The 13184-nt window shown below is 56.0% G+C and overlaps 1 protein-coding gene and 1 long non-coding RNA gene across 3 annotated transcripts in view; one reads left to right on the forward strand and one right to left on the reverse strand.

Annotated features, from left to right (window-relative positions):
* GTF3C1 (general transcription factor IIIC subunit 1) overlaps positions 1 to 7199 on the forward strand; it is a 79822-nt gene extending 72623 nt beyond the window's left edge. Inside the window, exons 33-38 of one of the 2 annotated variants that reach the window (XM_086375191.1) lie at positions 1313 to 1593; positions 1857 to 2075; positions 2346 to 2880; positions 3566 to 3617; positions 5036 to 5228; positions 6173 to 7199. In XM_086375191.1, coding sequence (XP_086231317.1) covers positions 1313 to 1593; positions 1857 to 2075; positions 2346 to 2880; positions 3566 to 3617; positions 5036 to 5228; positions 6173 to 6379 — 1487 coding nt within the window. In that variant the 3' untranslated portion in view covers positions 6380 to 7199. The remainder of the gene's footprint in view (positions 1 to 1312; positions 1594 to 1856; positions 2076 to 2345; positions 2881 to 3565; positions 3618 to 5035; positions 5229 to 6172) is intronic. The other variant, XM_086375190.1, reaches the window with a different exon arrangement.
* A 700-nt stretch (positions 7200 to 7899) lies between these two features.
* On the reverse strand, positions 7900 to 10512 carry LOC147345214 (uncharacterized). Its single transcript, XR_015154597.1, has 3 exons — positions 10250 to 10512; positions 9327 to 10175; positions 7900 to 8267 (listed from the first exon to the last, which is right to left on the reverse strand). It is a non-coding gene; the product is annotated as an uncharacterized LOC147345214 (long non-coding RNA).
* Between the last annotated feature and the right edge of the window lie 2672 nt (positions 10513 to 13184).

Below are 13184 nucleotides of genomic sequence, written 5' to 3' on the forward strand. Positions count from 1 at the left end.
AAGGCCCAGACCCCCAGCTCGTGGCCAGGCTCCCAGGGCTGCCTGGGGAAGCCACCGCTGACCAAACCAAAGGGAAAAGCAAAGGAAAACCCCTCCTGTCCTTAGCAGCTGACCGGGGCGAGGCAGGCAGTGGAGGGTGGGCGCGCGGCCTGAGTTGCCTGCTTGTTTGGGGAGCCCTGGGCTGTTCCTGCTGTGATGAGCGCTCAGCGTGATCTTTTTTACTTAAGTCTTTTGACCCCTTGCTGTGAAAGCTGAGTGTTCCACTTATATCCATTACCTCTTATCTCCTTTTTTTCCAGTTTTTACACGTTTTTGAGTTCTTGTATTGATTGCCTCTGAAACGTTAATGACTTACTTTCACCTCCGTTTCCTGCACCCTCGATATCAGGCACTCTCCTCGCTGCACATATAATGAGAATGCTACGGCCTCGTCCCTGCCCTTCTCACCCTTCCCTTCCCTGGCCCGTCTGACTCGCCTTCATTTTCACGTGTTGAGTTTACTCTTGTAGCTAGTTTGTTTATTTTCGGCTGCACTGTGTCTGCATTGCTTTGTGCGGGCTTTCTCTGGTTGTGGTGCTGCGGCTCCTCACTGTGGTGGCGTCTCTTGTTGCAGAGCACAGGCTCCAGGTACAGGCTCAGTAGTTGAGGTACACGGGCTTAGTTGCTCCAGGGCATGTGGAATCTTCCCGGACCAGGAATCAAACCCGTGTCCCCTGCATTGGCAGGCAGGTTCTTATCCACTGGACCGCCAGGGAAGTCTGAGGTGTCTAGTTTCGTAACCACGATCAGTATCCCACGCTGTGTTGGGAGCTTGGCCTGGGCAAAAATGTGGCGACCTGAGGCCTGTGGTCTTAGCAGAAATACCTTGTCCAGGGAGTACCAGAAACCAGCCCCGGCGGGTGTGAGCAAAAGTGGGGATTTATGGAGAAGTCCCAGGGTATCTCAGAGGGTCTCAGAAGCCGTGAACATGTGAGCATCAGGAAGGGTGGGCCCGAGGCAGCCAGAGTGGAGGACCGCCGCCCCCCACTCTGTTCAGAGGCCCCAGCCCCGCCTTTTCCCCTTCACTGTGAGTTGTGAGCAGGAGAACCTTATGGCCCCGGGGATCCAGCTGGCTGCAGTCAAGGGCCCAGAGGCATGTATCAGGAACCTGACTGCCAGGGGCCCAGCCGTGTCCACTCAGAAAGCGACCCCTTGACTTTTGGAAAGCAGCGAGTCCATGTTGGCGTGCACCTGCCTCGGCATCGCTTATATACTGGTCTGGGGAGGGGAGGAGGCCTCTCAGGGCTGATGCTGGTCCTCCCGGTCTCCACAGACCCTTCTCTGGAGGAGCTGACGGTGGGGCCCTCCTGCCTCCCTGACACCTTCACGAGGCTGATAAACAGCCCGGAGGACACCTGCAGCTTGGAGGAGTTCGTCCACCAGGTGGCGCTGTCTGGGTACCAGCCCGGAGACGTGTTTGCCGCCCTGGAGATCCAGGAGGCCATTGCAGCAGCTGGTTGCTTTGGGGTGGACCGGTTGGAGCTGAGCAAACAGTTCTTCGCCTTGGCCAGGACAGACAGTGAGCGCACCAGGACCTTCACAGACTATGTCCAGGTGAGCTGTGCTCTCAGGTAGCCCGCAGAAGCAAAAGCAGGAGTTGCAACTCCTGGGCCAGAGGCATGCTATGGGTGGGCTTGGTTTGGGGCGTGTGGAATTTTTTTTTCGAAAGTTGAATTGGTTGTCAACATTGAAGATTGCCTAAAACCCTAGCTTCTCCTGAAAGTTAGAAGGTCCGTCTGTCCTCTCTGGGCCCTGTTTCTTCAGCAGAGCTGGCTGGAGCCTCCCCAACCCAAGCCTTGGGCCTCGTTCTCCCCCAGCTCTCTGCTGTCTCCAGACTCCCTGCCGCTGATCCGCAGTCTCGCTGCTTTGTTAGCACAAGTCCGTGTACCCAATGCACCGTGAGGCCAGACAGAATGAATCAACAGGGTTTGGAGCAGAGAAAAGTTAATTGCAGGGCCACGCCAGGAGACGACAGCTCATGCCTTAACAACCCTGAGCTCCTTGAAGGGTTTCAGCAGAGCATTTTTAAAGGGCAGGTGAGGCAGGGGCATCATGGGGTGTTGTTTTTGCAGAAGCACTGGGGCCTCGGGGTGTTGAGTCTGGGAGGAGATGGCCGGGCAGGAGACTGGTAAGGTCACATCAGCTTTGAGGGTGCAACTGTGGTTCCAAGAAGTCGAGGCAGAGGTCACCTGCCCTAAGGAGGTGGACTAGCCACTGGCTCAGGATGCTTAAAACACTCAGGCAGGGGAACGAGCCCCGATGCCCCTGGGGTTCCCTGCAGACCCCTCTGTCTCCCCTTTCCCTAGGACCTCTTAGAGCACCAGCAGGTGCTGGAAGTCGGCGGGAACACTGCTCGCCTGGTGACCATGGCCAATGCACAGCCCTGGCTCCTGCACTCGGTGCGGCTGAAAGACAAAGATGGGGGTGCTGACCTTCAAAGAGACGACCACCGGGCCAGACCGCCCGAGGGGCCTTCCAGCGAGGACAACCCCCCAGAGAGGCAGGCACCGCCCTCTCAGAGCCCCCAGAGCACCAAGAGACGTGGCAGCTGGGCCGGCGCTGACACAAACAGCCAGGGCGGGGCTGCTGACCCCAAGAGTGCCCTGGAGCCCCCCGCAAAGAGGCCTGCACTCCAGGACATACGCTTGGCCCCCAGCCCAGGGCCCAGAGCAGAAGAGGAGCTGGGGACTCTGGCACCTGCCCTGCTCGCGGCTCCTGAGGATGGAGGTGCATCGGAAGCCGGGCCAGGGGACCAAGAGGGTGTCGAGGTGCCCAGCTTCCCAGGCCAGGAGCAGCTGAGCTGTCAGGCCCAGCTTCCAGAGGCCCCTGAAGACCCCAGAGGTACCAAACCCTGTCCCCACCCCACCTTCCCCCACCCGCTCCTTCTCTGTCGGGGCCTGAAGGGCCCACACCACCTTCCTCAAGACCAGGAGCCTGCTGCTGGTCTTGACGGAAAGAGGGGCCTTTGCGTCAGCTTTCCTCGGCCCCGACTCAGCGGGAGTCTCTTGCCTGTTGACACTCGTCTTCCCCCTAGAGGGCAGGGGCCTCGTGCTCCTTAGCCGACCTGTGAATTAATTACAAGGACGAGGCTCTCTTCTGGTTCTGCAAAGAGGCATTTCCTGAGGTGTCCTTACCAGGAAGCTGGAAGGGGAAGGGTCTCGCCTCCCAGGGGACTTGGCAGGTGCCCTCCACCCCTTTCCTTTCCTCTGCTGGAATTCTCCCAGGGATTTATACACCCAGCTATGTGGTCAGGGCTTCTGGAGAAGGATGGGCACTCACTTGCTCCCCTGGGTTGGGGGCATCACCGAGCCCTGGGCACAGCCCCCAGACTGGCACCCCACCGTCTGTCCATCTGATACTGTCCTGGGGGTGCAGCCCCCACACCCCGCCGCCCTGAGGAGGGAGGTGCTGTCTCTGTGCTCACGGCCTTACCGCCAGACCCAGAAGGACCCGTGGGATGAACGGTTGGGGGAGAGACGGGTGGGCCCCACCTCTGCAGTCTCCCACGCCTCTCCCCTCTTGTCAGGTCTGGCAGATGGTTCTGTAGCTGGCAACCTCTCCCAGGTGGCATGGGAAAGGTGAGTGTGGTTCAGGCTCCAGCGGCCTGGGCTGGGAGGGGGCGATGAGAGCCTCGGAGGGTGGTGCCCAAGGTCCGGGGTAGATTATTACCTGGAGGTCTTTCACAAAGGTTTGTCAAGCACAGCGCTTCTCGGCCAGGGGTCTCAGACACCTGAGGGACCATGGGTCCCTCTCACCAGAGACCAGCAGGCGCTCCTTGCCCAAGGTGGACGAGGCCACAGTGCTGACGGCTGTAGCGCCCCGTGTGCTGGGAACAGTGGGTGTCACGGAAGTCCGAGGGGCGCCTCCCACAGTGTGTGCATCACCCTCGGCTTGAAGGGCCGTGTTCTGGCTCAGGTTGGGCGGGCCCTGTCACATGGTCAGAGCCAGGTGTCCAGCTGGCCTGGGGTGTCCCACACTGGGACCCTGTGTGGCAGACCTGTCACTGCTTTAGTTTTTAGTAAAAACCTAAGCCAGTCAGACTTCCCCGGTTGCTCAGACGGTAAAGAATCTGCCTGCAATGCAGGAGACATGGGTTCAGTCCCTGAGTCGGGAAGATCCCCTGGAGAAGGGCAACCCACCCCAGTATTCTTGCCTGGAGAATCCCATGGACAGAGGAGCCTGGCGGGCTACAGTCCATGAGGTCGCAAAGAGCTGGACATGACGGAGCAACTAACACTTCTGAACCAGTCACTGCTTTAGTTGTTAGTAGAAACCTTCTGGAAGAGTGTGCCTGGAACCCCCGAATACAACACCGGCAGACCTGCCGCGCACGGACCTGAGCGTGGTCAGAGGGGGTGCAGCCATTTGTTGTTGTTGTTAATGAAAATAAGTTTTATGATACCAAGTAATAAATACAAAGATGCAGATAGTTCCATTTTCTTCCAGATGTTTAGGGTCAACTTATAACAAAGGTAGAACTGAAACCTACTTTCAGTCCTAGGAAAAAGTTCAGGGGTCCTTGTTAGGTTTGGTTTGGGAGGTTGACTCTTTTCTTCTGCATTTATAACTTGCGCATTTTTAGAATTGACTTCAGAGCACCAATAGTCATGCAAATGCTTAAGCGGAAAAGAAGTTACATTAAGCAGAATTTACACCGTATGGGAAACCAGGGGACCAGCTACTAGGTTAAGAGTCCTGTCAAGTCTTCCCTACAAAAGAAAAAAATAACCTGCAGGTTCTGTCAGGTCCCAGAGGGAGCTGGTACATCTAGAAGTCCTGGCTCTTCCCCGCCCCACCAGTGTGGGGTGATGAAGGGGCTGGGGCCCGTCCCTTCAGGCGGCAGGAGAGCCAGAGGCAGAAGAACAGGAGGGAGGGGGTCCTCAGCCCTGCCAGTGGGCTGGGCACCCGTCTGCCGAGGTGGGGACCACGTGGAATCCGCTGTCTCCCCTCCCCCACTAAGCCTGATGCCCGTTTCCCCCGCCCCCACCCGCCGCAGGGACTGTGAGAGCGTGCGCTTCATCGGGCGCCCATGGCGCATCGTGGACGGCCGCCTGAACACGCCGGTGGTCAAGGGCATGATGGAGGCGGTGCTGCACCACATCATGACCAGGCCCGGCGTGCCCGAGAGCTGCTTGCTGCAGCACTACAAGGGCGTCCTGCAGCCGCTGGCCGTGCTCGAGCTGCTCCAGGTGAGCCTCTCGGCGGGGAGGGTGCTTGCTGGGACCCCGTCCCCACTGCACCTTTCCTCTTCCGGGGTCTCAGAGGGCGGGGGGCAGTGGGCACGTTGGCTGAGCTCTGGGGTCGGCCACTGCTTACCAGCTCAGCCCACGAGGGTGCACTGGCCTCCTCACAGAGAGCCAGCTCCTCAGAAGTCTTGGGCCCCTGGTATCCTCCCCCCGCCACCCCCAAAGCTTACTCCCAACCCCTGCCCAGAGAGGTCAGCCCCGTTGCCCTCTGAGGCCACTGCGCCGGCTGAGCCCCACACCAATTTCCTTCCTCCCGCATCTGCTCTTCAGCGCTGCCAGCGCCCAGCCCCAGTTCTCAGCACTCAGCCTCCCACAGCCCCCACCCCTGCCCCGGGTTCCCGCCCCAGCTGTGCCTCCCAGGTCCTCCTTCAGCCCCGAGCTGCTGCCTAGGCTTACACAGAAGCATCCCTGGGGTCTTACCTCTGACCCTTTCTCAAGACCCTGGTGCCCACGGGGACCAGCAGGTAGGTGAGTGACCAACCCTCATGGGTGGCAGGGAGAGTTGGTGAGGTGCCCACAGTCTCCTAAGGGCAGCTCGGCTTGATGGCCGCCCTGGGCTCCGGCCGTGTGTGCACAGGAGTTCCAACTCCTCGACAGAAGCAGGAGCAGGAAGTTCAGTGCACAATTCCCTGCACTTCACAGCAGGTCTGGGCCAAATAACCCCGTCTGGAAGCCAGGTCTGCAGCCCCTGCTCAACACAGGACCGCTGTATAAATGCTGGCCACGCCCTTCTCTCTCTCGCCCTGGGCTCTTGCTTAAACCCGCCTGGTCAATCCCTGCTCGTCCTTCAAGGCCACCCTCCTGTGTCTGTTCTGGGAGGCTGCTCTGGGTACAGAGGACATGGCCCTTAAATGCCCCTGGAAATCCGTCTGTCTGTGCCACTGCAGGGGCTGGAGACCCTGGGCTGCATTAAAAAGTGCGTGCTGAGAAAGCCCGCGGCCGCTTCACTCTTCTCGAAGCCGCCGGTGGGAGAGGCGCCGCTGAGCCTGGACGAGAGCCCCGTGGTGTTCTACGAGCCCACGCTGGACTGCACCATCCGCCTCGGCCGCGTCTTCCCCAACGAGGTCAGCTGGAACAAGTGGGTCCACCTCTGAGGCCCGTGTGGTCCTGGCAAGCCTCCCGGGAATTCTCTCCTGGGGGCCTCTGCCCACGTGTGGGGGCGGCCTGGCAAGGTTGGGACCCAAGGATTCCTGCATCCCGCCCACGGGAACACTGTGTGCCCAGCCCGGCCCTGGCTGTGGTTTCTGGCCTGGAACTCTGGACGGAGGACCAGCTGGCCGCCTGCTCCCAGCCCGTCCACGGTCAGCCTTCAGGACTGTGCTTTGTCGCCCCCGGAGCTGGGTGGGGGAGCTCAGCGATGCTGCTCCCCACCTGCTCTCCTCCTGTTTCCAATCTCTCTGAATCCTGGGTTGTAGTGAGAGGCCCCGGTGGGCTGGTCCTCCAAGGGCTTCCGAGACGATCCTGCCCTTCGGGAGCAGAGCCACCTGCCCAGGCCCTGAACCTTCTCTGGATATCCCCCCGCTGGCCAGTGAGGGGTCAGAAGCTGTGGGCCTCAGGGGTCTGCCCCATCCATGCAGATTCATGTTCCAGCTTCTGGCCACCCCATCATGGAGGACTCTCTGTGCTCCCCAGAAAGCCCCCCTTGCTCTGAGGGACAGGGCCTCATGGGGACATGTCATAGAGCGCGGGCTGGGTGACCCCCTGCCAAGGCCGCCATTGAGACTTGTTCCTCTGGAGGCAGGACCCCTGACCGCTGAGCCTGCAAGCCACGCAGGACTCCTGCCACCTGGAAACGGGGAGTCCTTACAGGTTTGGGGTTTGTCTTTTTTTTTCCAGCCTCTTTCCTTATTGATTAAAAAATCCTGGCATGTATTTATATGTTTTTTTTTTTTAATTAAAGCGAAGTAAAACGCATTTCGTTTTGTATTTCCTAAAGAATCTTTGATCCACCGGGGGCTTGTTGTTTTCCACCATGGAACAGCCGGGGATAGACGTTGTCGGTAAAACCCAAGGAACAGGTGGGTGCTGGGGGTGAGCTCGCTCAGCCCATCCTGGCGCTGCCTCACCACATGCCACTGCCTTAAAACCCTTCCTCCCACTCAGCCGGGCCCCGGCCTGTCCCTTAACAGGCATCCGGCCGCACTCAGGCCAGGCCTGCGGCCGAGGCGATGCCGGCAGGCTGCTGAGGTCGAAGCCTGGAGTGTGGATTTGGCCCACGGCTGGTCTCTTTCGCTCACAGTATTTCTTTGTTGTTTTTTAGTTACCAACATTTCTTTAAAACTGGAGGTTTCACATTTAAAAAAAAATCCAGAACTCTGTCTTCTCTGGAAAGATCTAGAAATACTGCATGTGACAGTCACAAGTATGGGACACGCCCCTCCCAGTCATGGCTGGCCCGCCCCCAGGCCAGGTCTCAGGCCCATCAGAGCTCCTCTCACTTTAACCTGCAGCTCACGGCCTGGCCCACCTGGCAGCCTTGGGTTTCCAGCTTCTCTCTGCCAGGGACCTGGTCCCCGGGCCAGACTCCAGGGTGACGGGGCAAAGAACAGGAGGCATGGGGTCCGGAGTCTTGAGAGTGAACCGCCCCCCACCCCCAGCACTGCCGAGACCTGGCCAAGTTTTGGCATCATTTTTTTTTCTTTCCTTCTTTATTCGTTTTTACTCTAAAGTGAAAAAACAGCATTTGGGGTGATCTGGGTAATCAAGTAGAACAATGGATATGATTTGCTTTGTAAACAGAAAATACAGATGATGATTGTGTGGGACTGCATCTCGTGGCGGGAGGAAGGTAGGGTTGGGATCCAGTCTTGATGTTCCCGTCCCAGAGCCTTGGTTTTCTCATCTGAGAAATGGGGATAGACCGTCGCCCTCACAGGAGGGCCAGATGAGCTGGAGAACACCAAGGACAAGCACGTAGCAGGACGCAGTGAAGTCTGTTTCCTTCCCTGTGTGCCCAGGTTGAGGGGCAGTTCAGGCACGTGTCTAGGAGATGGGCGAGGAGTCAGCTCTCCAGTGGAGAGCGGGGGTTTTGGTGACCCACATTCCCACATCTAGGCATCCCGTGCAAGGATGACTTCCTCCTTCCCTCCCGCCCCCACCCATCCCATCAATCTGTCTGTGTGTCCATCCACCCCCTCAGCTAGCCCCCACCCAAGGTAGCTCTCTGCCCTTCTAAGCTCTGCACCCAGGGTTTGCAAAACCGGAAGTGTAGACCAGAAGCTATGAGATCAGATCAGGGCCAGGCAGGTAATATAAAGTGGCCTGGTTAATACCAGGCAGGGTAGGAACTATGGAAAATTAAAATCTGCATGCCCAGGGTGAGAAAGAATTCATGTTTAGAAAAAAAAGATTTTAAACACTGACCACCTAGTAAAACACTCCGCCTGCAGTGTGGGAGACCTGGGTTCGATCCCTGGGTTCTTAGAAAGATCCTCTGGAGAAGGGAACGGCTGCCCACTCCAGTATTCTGGGCTGGAGAATTCCAGTTCATGGGGTCGAAAAGAGTCGGACACGACTGAGCGACTTTTCACTTACCTAGTAAAACACGGGATGGGAGTGGGGAGCACCAAGCCAGAGGGGTCATGTCCTGTTCACCCCGAGTGACAGCACGCCCTGACCCCCGAAGGTCTGTCCTCTGGGTTCCTTGTCCCTCCACACTCCATTCTTACTCCTTTTTACTTACATAAGGTGTGAGTCGTTCAGTCATGCCCAACTCTGTGACCCCATGGACTGTAGCCCACCAGGTTCCTGTGTCCATGAAGTTCCCCAGGCAAGCATACTGGAGTGGTGTGCCACTCCCTTCATCAGGGGATCTTCCTGACACAGGGATCAAACCCAGGTCTCCTGTATTGCAGGTGGGTTCTTTACTGTCTGAGCCACCAGGGAAGCCCACACGCTTCATTTTTACTCCTTTTTGCTTACATAAGCCATACTTAATCCATTCTCTTTAAACACCTAAACCTGCAGGCGGCTTTCTTCTCCAGGCCTTTTTCTCTGCATTTACATACCTTTTATGCTCCCCACCCCCGAGAAAACACAGACCTGTGATGGCATGTTGCGTACTGACACAGCTCCAGCTGTGGTTCACCCTGGAGTGCCCTTGCACGTCGGTGCCTGCACGTAGAGAGCCATGAGTTACGAGGTAAGTCTAGGCGGGAGTCCTGGCACTGAGGTCCTGATGTTACTCCCTCTTCACTGAAATTGCTTCCTGGTTTTCCCCACTGAGCATCTTCTCTGCCTTCCCAGGCCCCGCCTCTCTTCCTTCTGGAGCCCAATCAGATCTCGCTCAGTGTCTGGCAGCTGCCAGCTTCCCACATCCCCTTCCTCCCCTTCCAGCCTCGCTTTGCCCAAGGCCACCCAGAATCCCGGGCTGAGTGATCTGTGTCCTCTGGCTTCACCTGACTACCCACTCTTCCCCTGGGTCCTTACCCCACTTATGCCAGGGAATTTTCCACATGTGTTTGTGTGTATGTGTGTTGTATGTGTGACGTGTATGTGTATTTTTTATATGTGTGTGTGTGCACACGTGATCTCCCTGCTTAGTGTGGTCTCACCACCCATTCCGCCTGGTGCCCAATGCAGGCCCGCCCACCCTCCCAAGGAGTAGAATTCAGCCCTTGTTGAATTTAAAAGAGAACCTACTAAAAAAGAAAAATAAGAATTTTTAAAACAAATTTTAAATTTAAAAGATTATAAGAAAAAAAATTGAACATACTATAAATAAATAATAAAAAAGGACTTACCACGGTTACCAAAGGGGAGAAGGAGGGGAGGGACAAATTGGAAGGTTAGGATTAACAGATACAAGCTACTATACATAAAACAGGGAACCAAGAATTACCTTGCAGCAATTATACCCAATGTCTTGTAATAACCTATATGAAATATAATCTGCAAAAAAAAAAAAAGAAAAATCATTTTGCTGTACATCTGAAACTAACAGCACTGTAACCAAAAGAACCTACCGGTTCGCCTTGTGAACATTCCCTCCGCACTGAGTTGCTGTGACAATTGTGTAGCCAGCTGGCAGTGCCAGGCAGGTGCGAGTGGAGCCCCTGGACCTCTGCGCAGGGAGGGCACCCCCTTCAGCAGGCTCCTCAGCCAAGTTCCAGTGGTCACCAGCAGGTGGCAGCAGCAACCCAACATCTCCGTTTGCTGAGGGTTGGTCTGGTCTCCAGATGTCTGTATTCATAGCTTGTTTGGGCTTCCTAGGTGGCCCAGAATCCGCCTGCCAATGTAGGAGACCCAAGAGATACAGGTTCAGTCCCTGGATCAAGAAGATCCCCCCAAGAAGGAAATGGCAACTCACGCTGGTATTCTTGCCTGGAAAATGCCATGGACAGGACTGAACGCACGTGCACGCACATACAGCTCATTGTCCAGCAAAGTTTAAGGTTGAGATCAACAAAAGTATATGGGAGTGGGGGTCAGGGTGGGACTGACTTGTCCACAAAAATGATAAAGTAACAACATTTTCTAAGCACTTCCAATTTGCCAGACACCGCTGTCCATACTTCACACGTATTGATTCCTGGTTCTGATCAATATACCCATTCCATGTATGAGAAAACTGAAGCATGAGGAAGTGAAATGGTTTCTGCAGGTTGAAAGCTGGTAATTGGATTTCCTGGTTTCCCAACTCACGCCATCCAGCCTCAAAGCCATCCCTGCTTAGGCTCCTTTCCAGAGATGGAGTTTGTCTTGGGTGGGTGGCCATCATGATGCTGAGAGACCCCCCCCCCCAAAATTGCAGAATCTAAAATTTATTTTCTGGGGCCATCAGTTTTTAAAAAGAGGATGCTCACATCTGTTGCCCCCAGAGATGTACCTCAAAAGCCCAGTTCAGTTCAGTCTCTCAGTCGTGTCCAACTCTTCGCGACCCCGTGAATCGCAGCACGCCAGGCCTCCCTGTCCATCACCAACTCCCAGAGTTCACTCAGACTCACATCCATCGAGTCAATGATGCCATCCAGCCATCTCATCCTCTGTCATCCCCTTCTCCTGCCCCCAATCCCTCCCAGCATCAGAGTCTTTTCCAGTGAGTCAACTCTTCGCATGAGGTGGCCAAAGTACTGGAGTTTCAGCTTCAGCATCATTCCCTCCAAAGAAATCCCAGGGCTGATCTCCTTCAGAATGGACTGGTTGGATCTCCTTGCAGTCCAAGGGACTCTCAAGAGTCCTCCAACACCACAGTTCAAAAGCATCAATTCTTTGGCGCTCAGCCTTCTTCACAGTCCAACTCTCACATCCATACATGACCACAGGAAAAACCATAGCCTTGACTAGACAGACCTTCGTCTGACTAGACAGAGTTCAAAGTAATGTCTCTGCTTTTGAATATGCTGTCTAGGTTGGTCATAACTTTCCTTCCAAGGAGTAAGCATCTTTTAATTTCACCATAATTTCAGTCACCATCTGCAGTGATTTTGGAGCCCCCCAAAAATAAAGTCTGACACTGTTTCCACTGTTTCCCCATCTATTTCCCATGAAGTGATGGGACCAGATGCCATGGGGAGTGTAGTTTCAGGCATGGCTGGATCCAAGAGCTTAAGAGGTATTATCAGGAATACGGGTCCACTTCCTAGCTCTGCTTTCCAATGTGTTGGCCTCACCTCAGATGAGCTGTTCCCTCCTGGCTCTCCCCTCTAACCCAGCCCCGTCCCCAGCTGCTTCAGGATTAGCCCACCCCTATAGCACGTAGGAAAAGCATACGGACTAGCTTGGGTCACATGTCCGACCCTGAACCCTCACTGAGACCAGGAGGATGGCATGCACTCTGCAGGGTGGGGGGGCCCGGGTCACGTAGCCATTCCCAGACCTGGGGTCAGCCCCCCAGTGATGCTGACACAAGCTCAGGCACCCAGGGTTGTCTCCTCCCTCCTGATGCAGGTGCCTTGCAGCAGAGCAAGGTGAGGAGAGTTTGGACTTGGGGTCAGGAGCCCAGAGTTCAAGCTCTGACTCTGACCTTTAATTCAGGGTGTGACCGCAGACAAGTCACCGGTCCCTTCTGCACTTTCACTTCATTTGTTGAATGGATATCCCGTCCCTGGGAGCCTGCAGAGGGAAAAGGCCTGGGCCAGGAGCAGTGGGTGGCACCCTTCTGCCTCCAAAGACAGGGTTGTTAGTAACTGTATGGCCTGGACTCTGACCCCCTCACCCCGTATTTAGGGCTCTGTCACACCTCCAGGCCTTTGCTCAAACTCTTCCCTCTGCCTGAGTAGCTGGTGTCCCTTACAGCTCCTATTCATTTTCCAGAGCCCAGCAAATACCACCTCCTCCCTGAAGACCCCCCACGGCCTTCCTACTACCTGCTCTGATCTCCCATCCAAGTGCTGGGGTTGCCTCATACCAGCTAGGAGTGTCGATTATAAACATCTCTTCCAACCCCGTATTTAAAGCCATCAAGTCCAATTGACCGTGGTGAAATGTTTTCACTGTGGAAATAAGTAAACCCTGCAAGTCAGGCTTTACTGAGGAGGGCTCCCTATGTGCCTGCTCGGGGGTGAAGCAGCTAACACAAGAGGTGACGTTGCTGCCTTCTGGAGCTTGTGTTTGGCATTTCATCCTTGTCTCTAGCAGCTGTTCATCTCCATCCATCCATCCAGCTGTTCTTCCCTCCAGCCTATGCTTCTCTCCACCCACTAATGCACCCACTCGTCCATCGGTCATCCACCCACCCACCTCCTGGTACTCCAGCCCCCCAGGTGGGCCAGCTCCTGTCTCCCTTCTGCACTGACTTTTATGAGCTGGGTCCCCTTCAAGGACCCAAAGTGTCGGTGAGGAGTCCTGTCTGGCCCAGGCCAGAGACCCGTGCCCCTCCCCAACCCTGGCCTGCCATCAGCGGGGGTCACAGGTGTCCCCTCCTCCCCACACCTGGGCCCAGAGCTCTGGGTGCTGGAG

The sequence above is a fragment of the Bos grunniens genome, chromosome 25 (assembly GCF_055505025.1).
Source record: "Bos grunniens cultivar Pamir isolate PY7600 chromosome 25, Bosgru_T2T1.0, whole genome shotgun sequence".
Classification (NCBI taxonomy): Eukaryota; Metazoa; Chordata; class Mammalia; order Artiodactyla; family Bovidae; genus Bos; species Bos grunniens.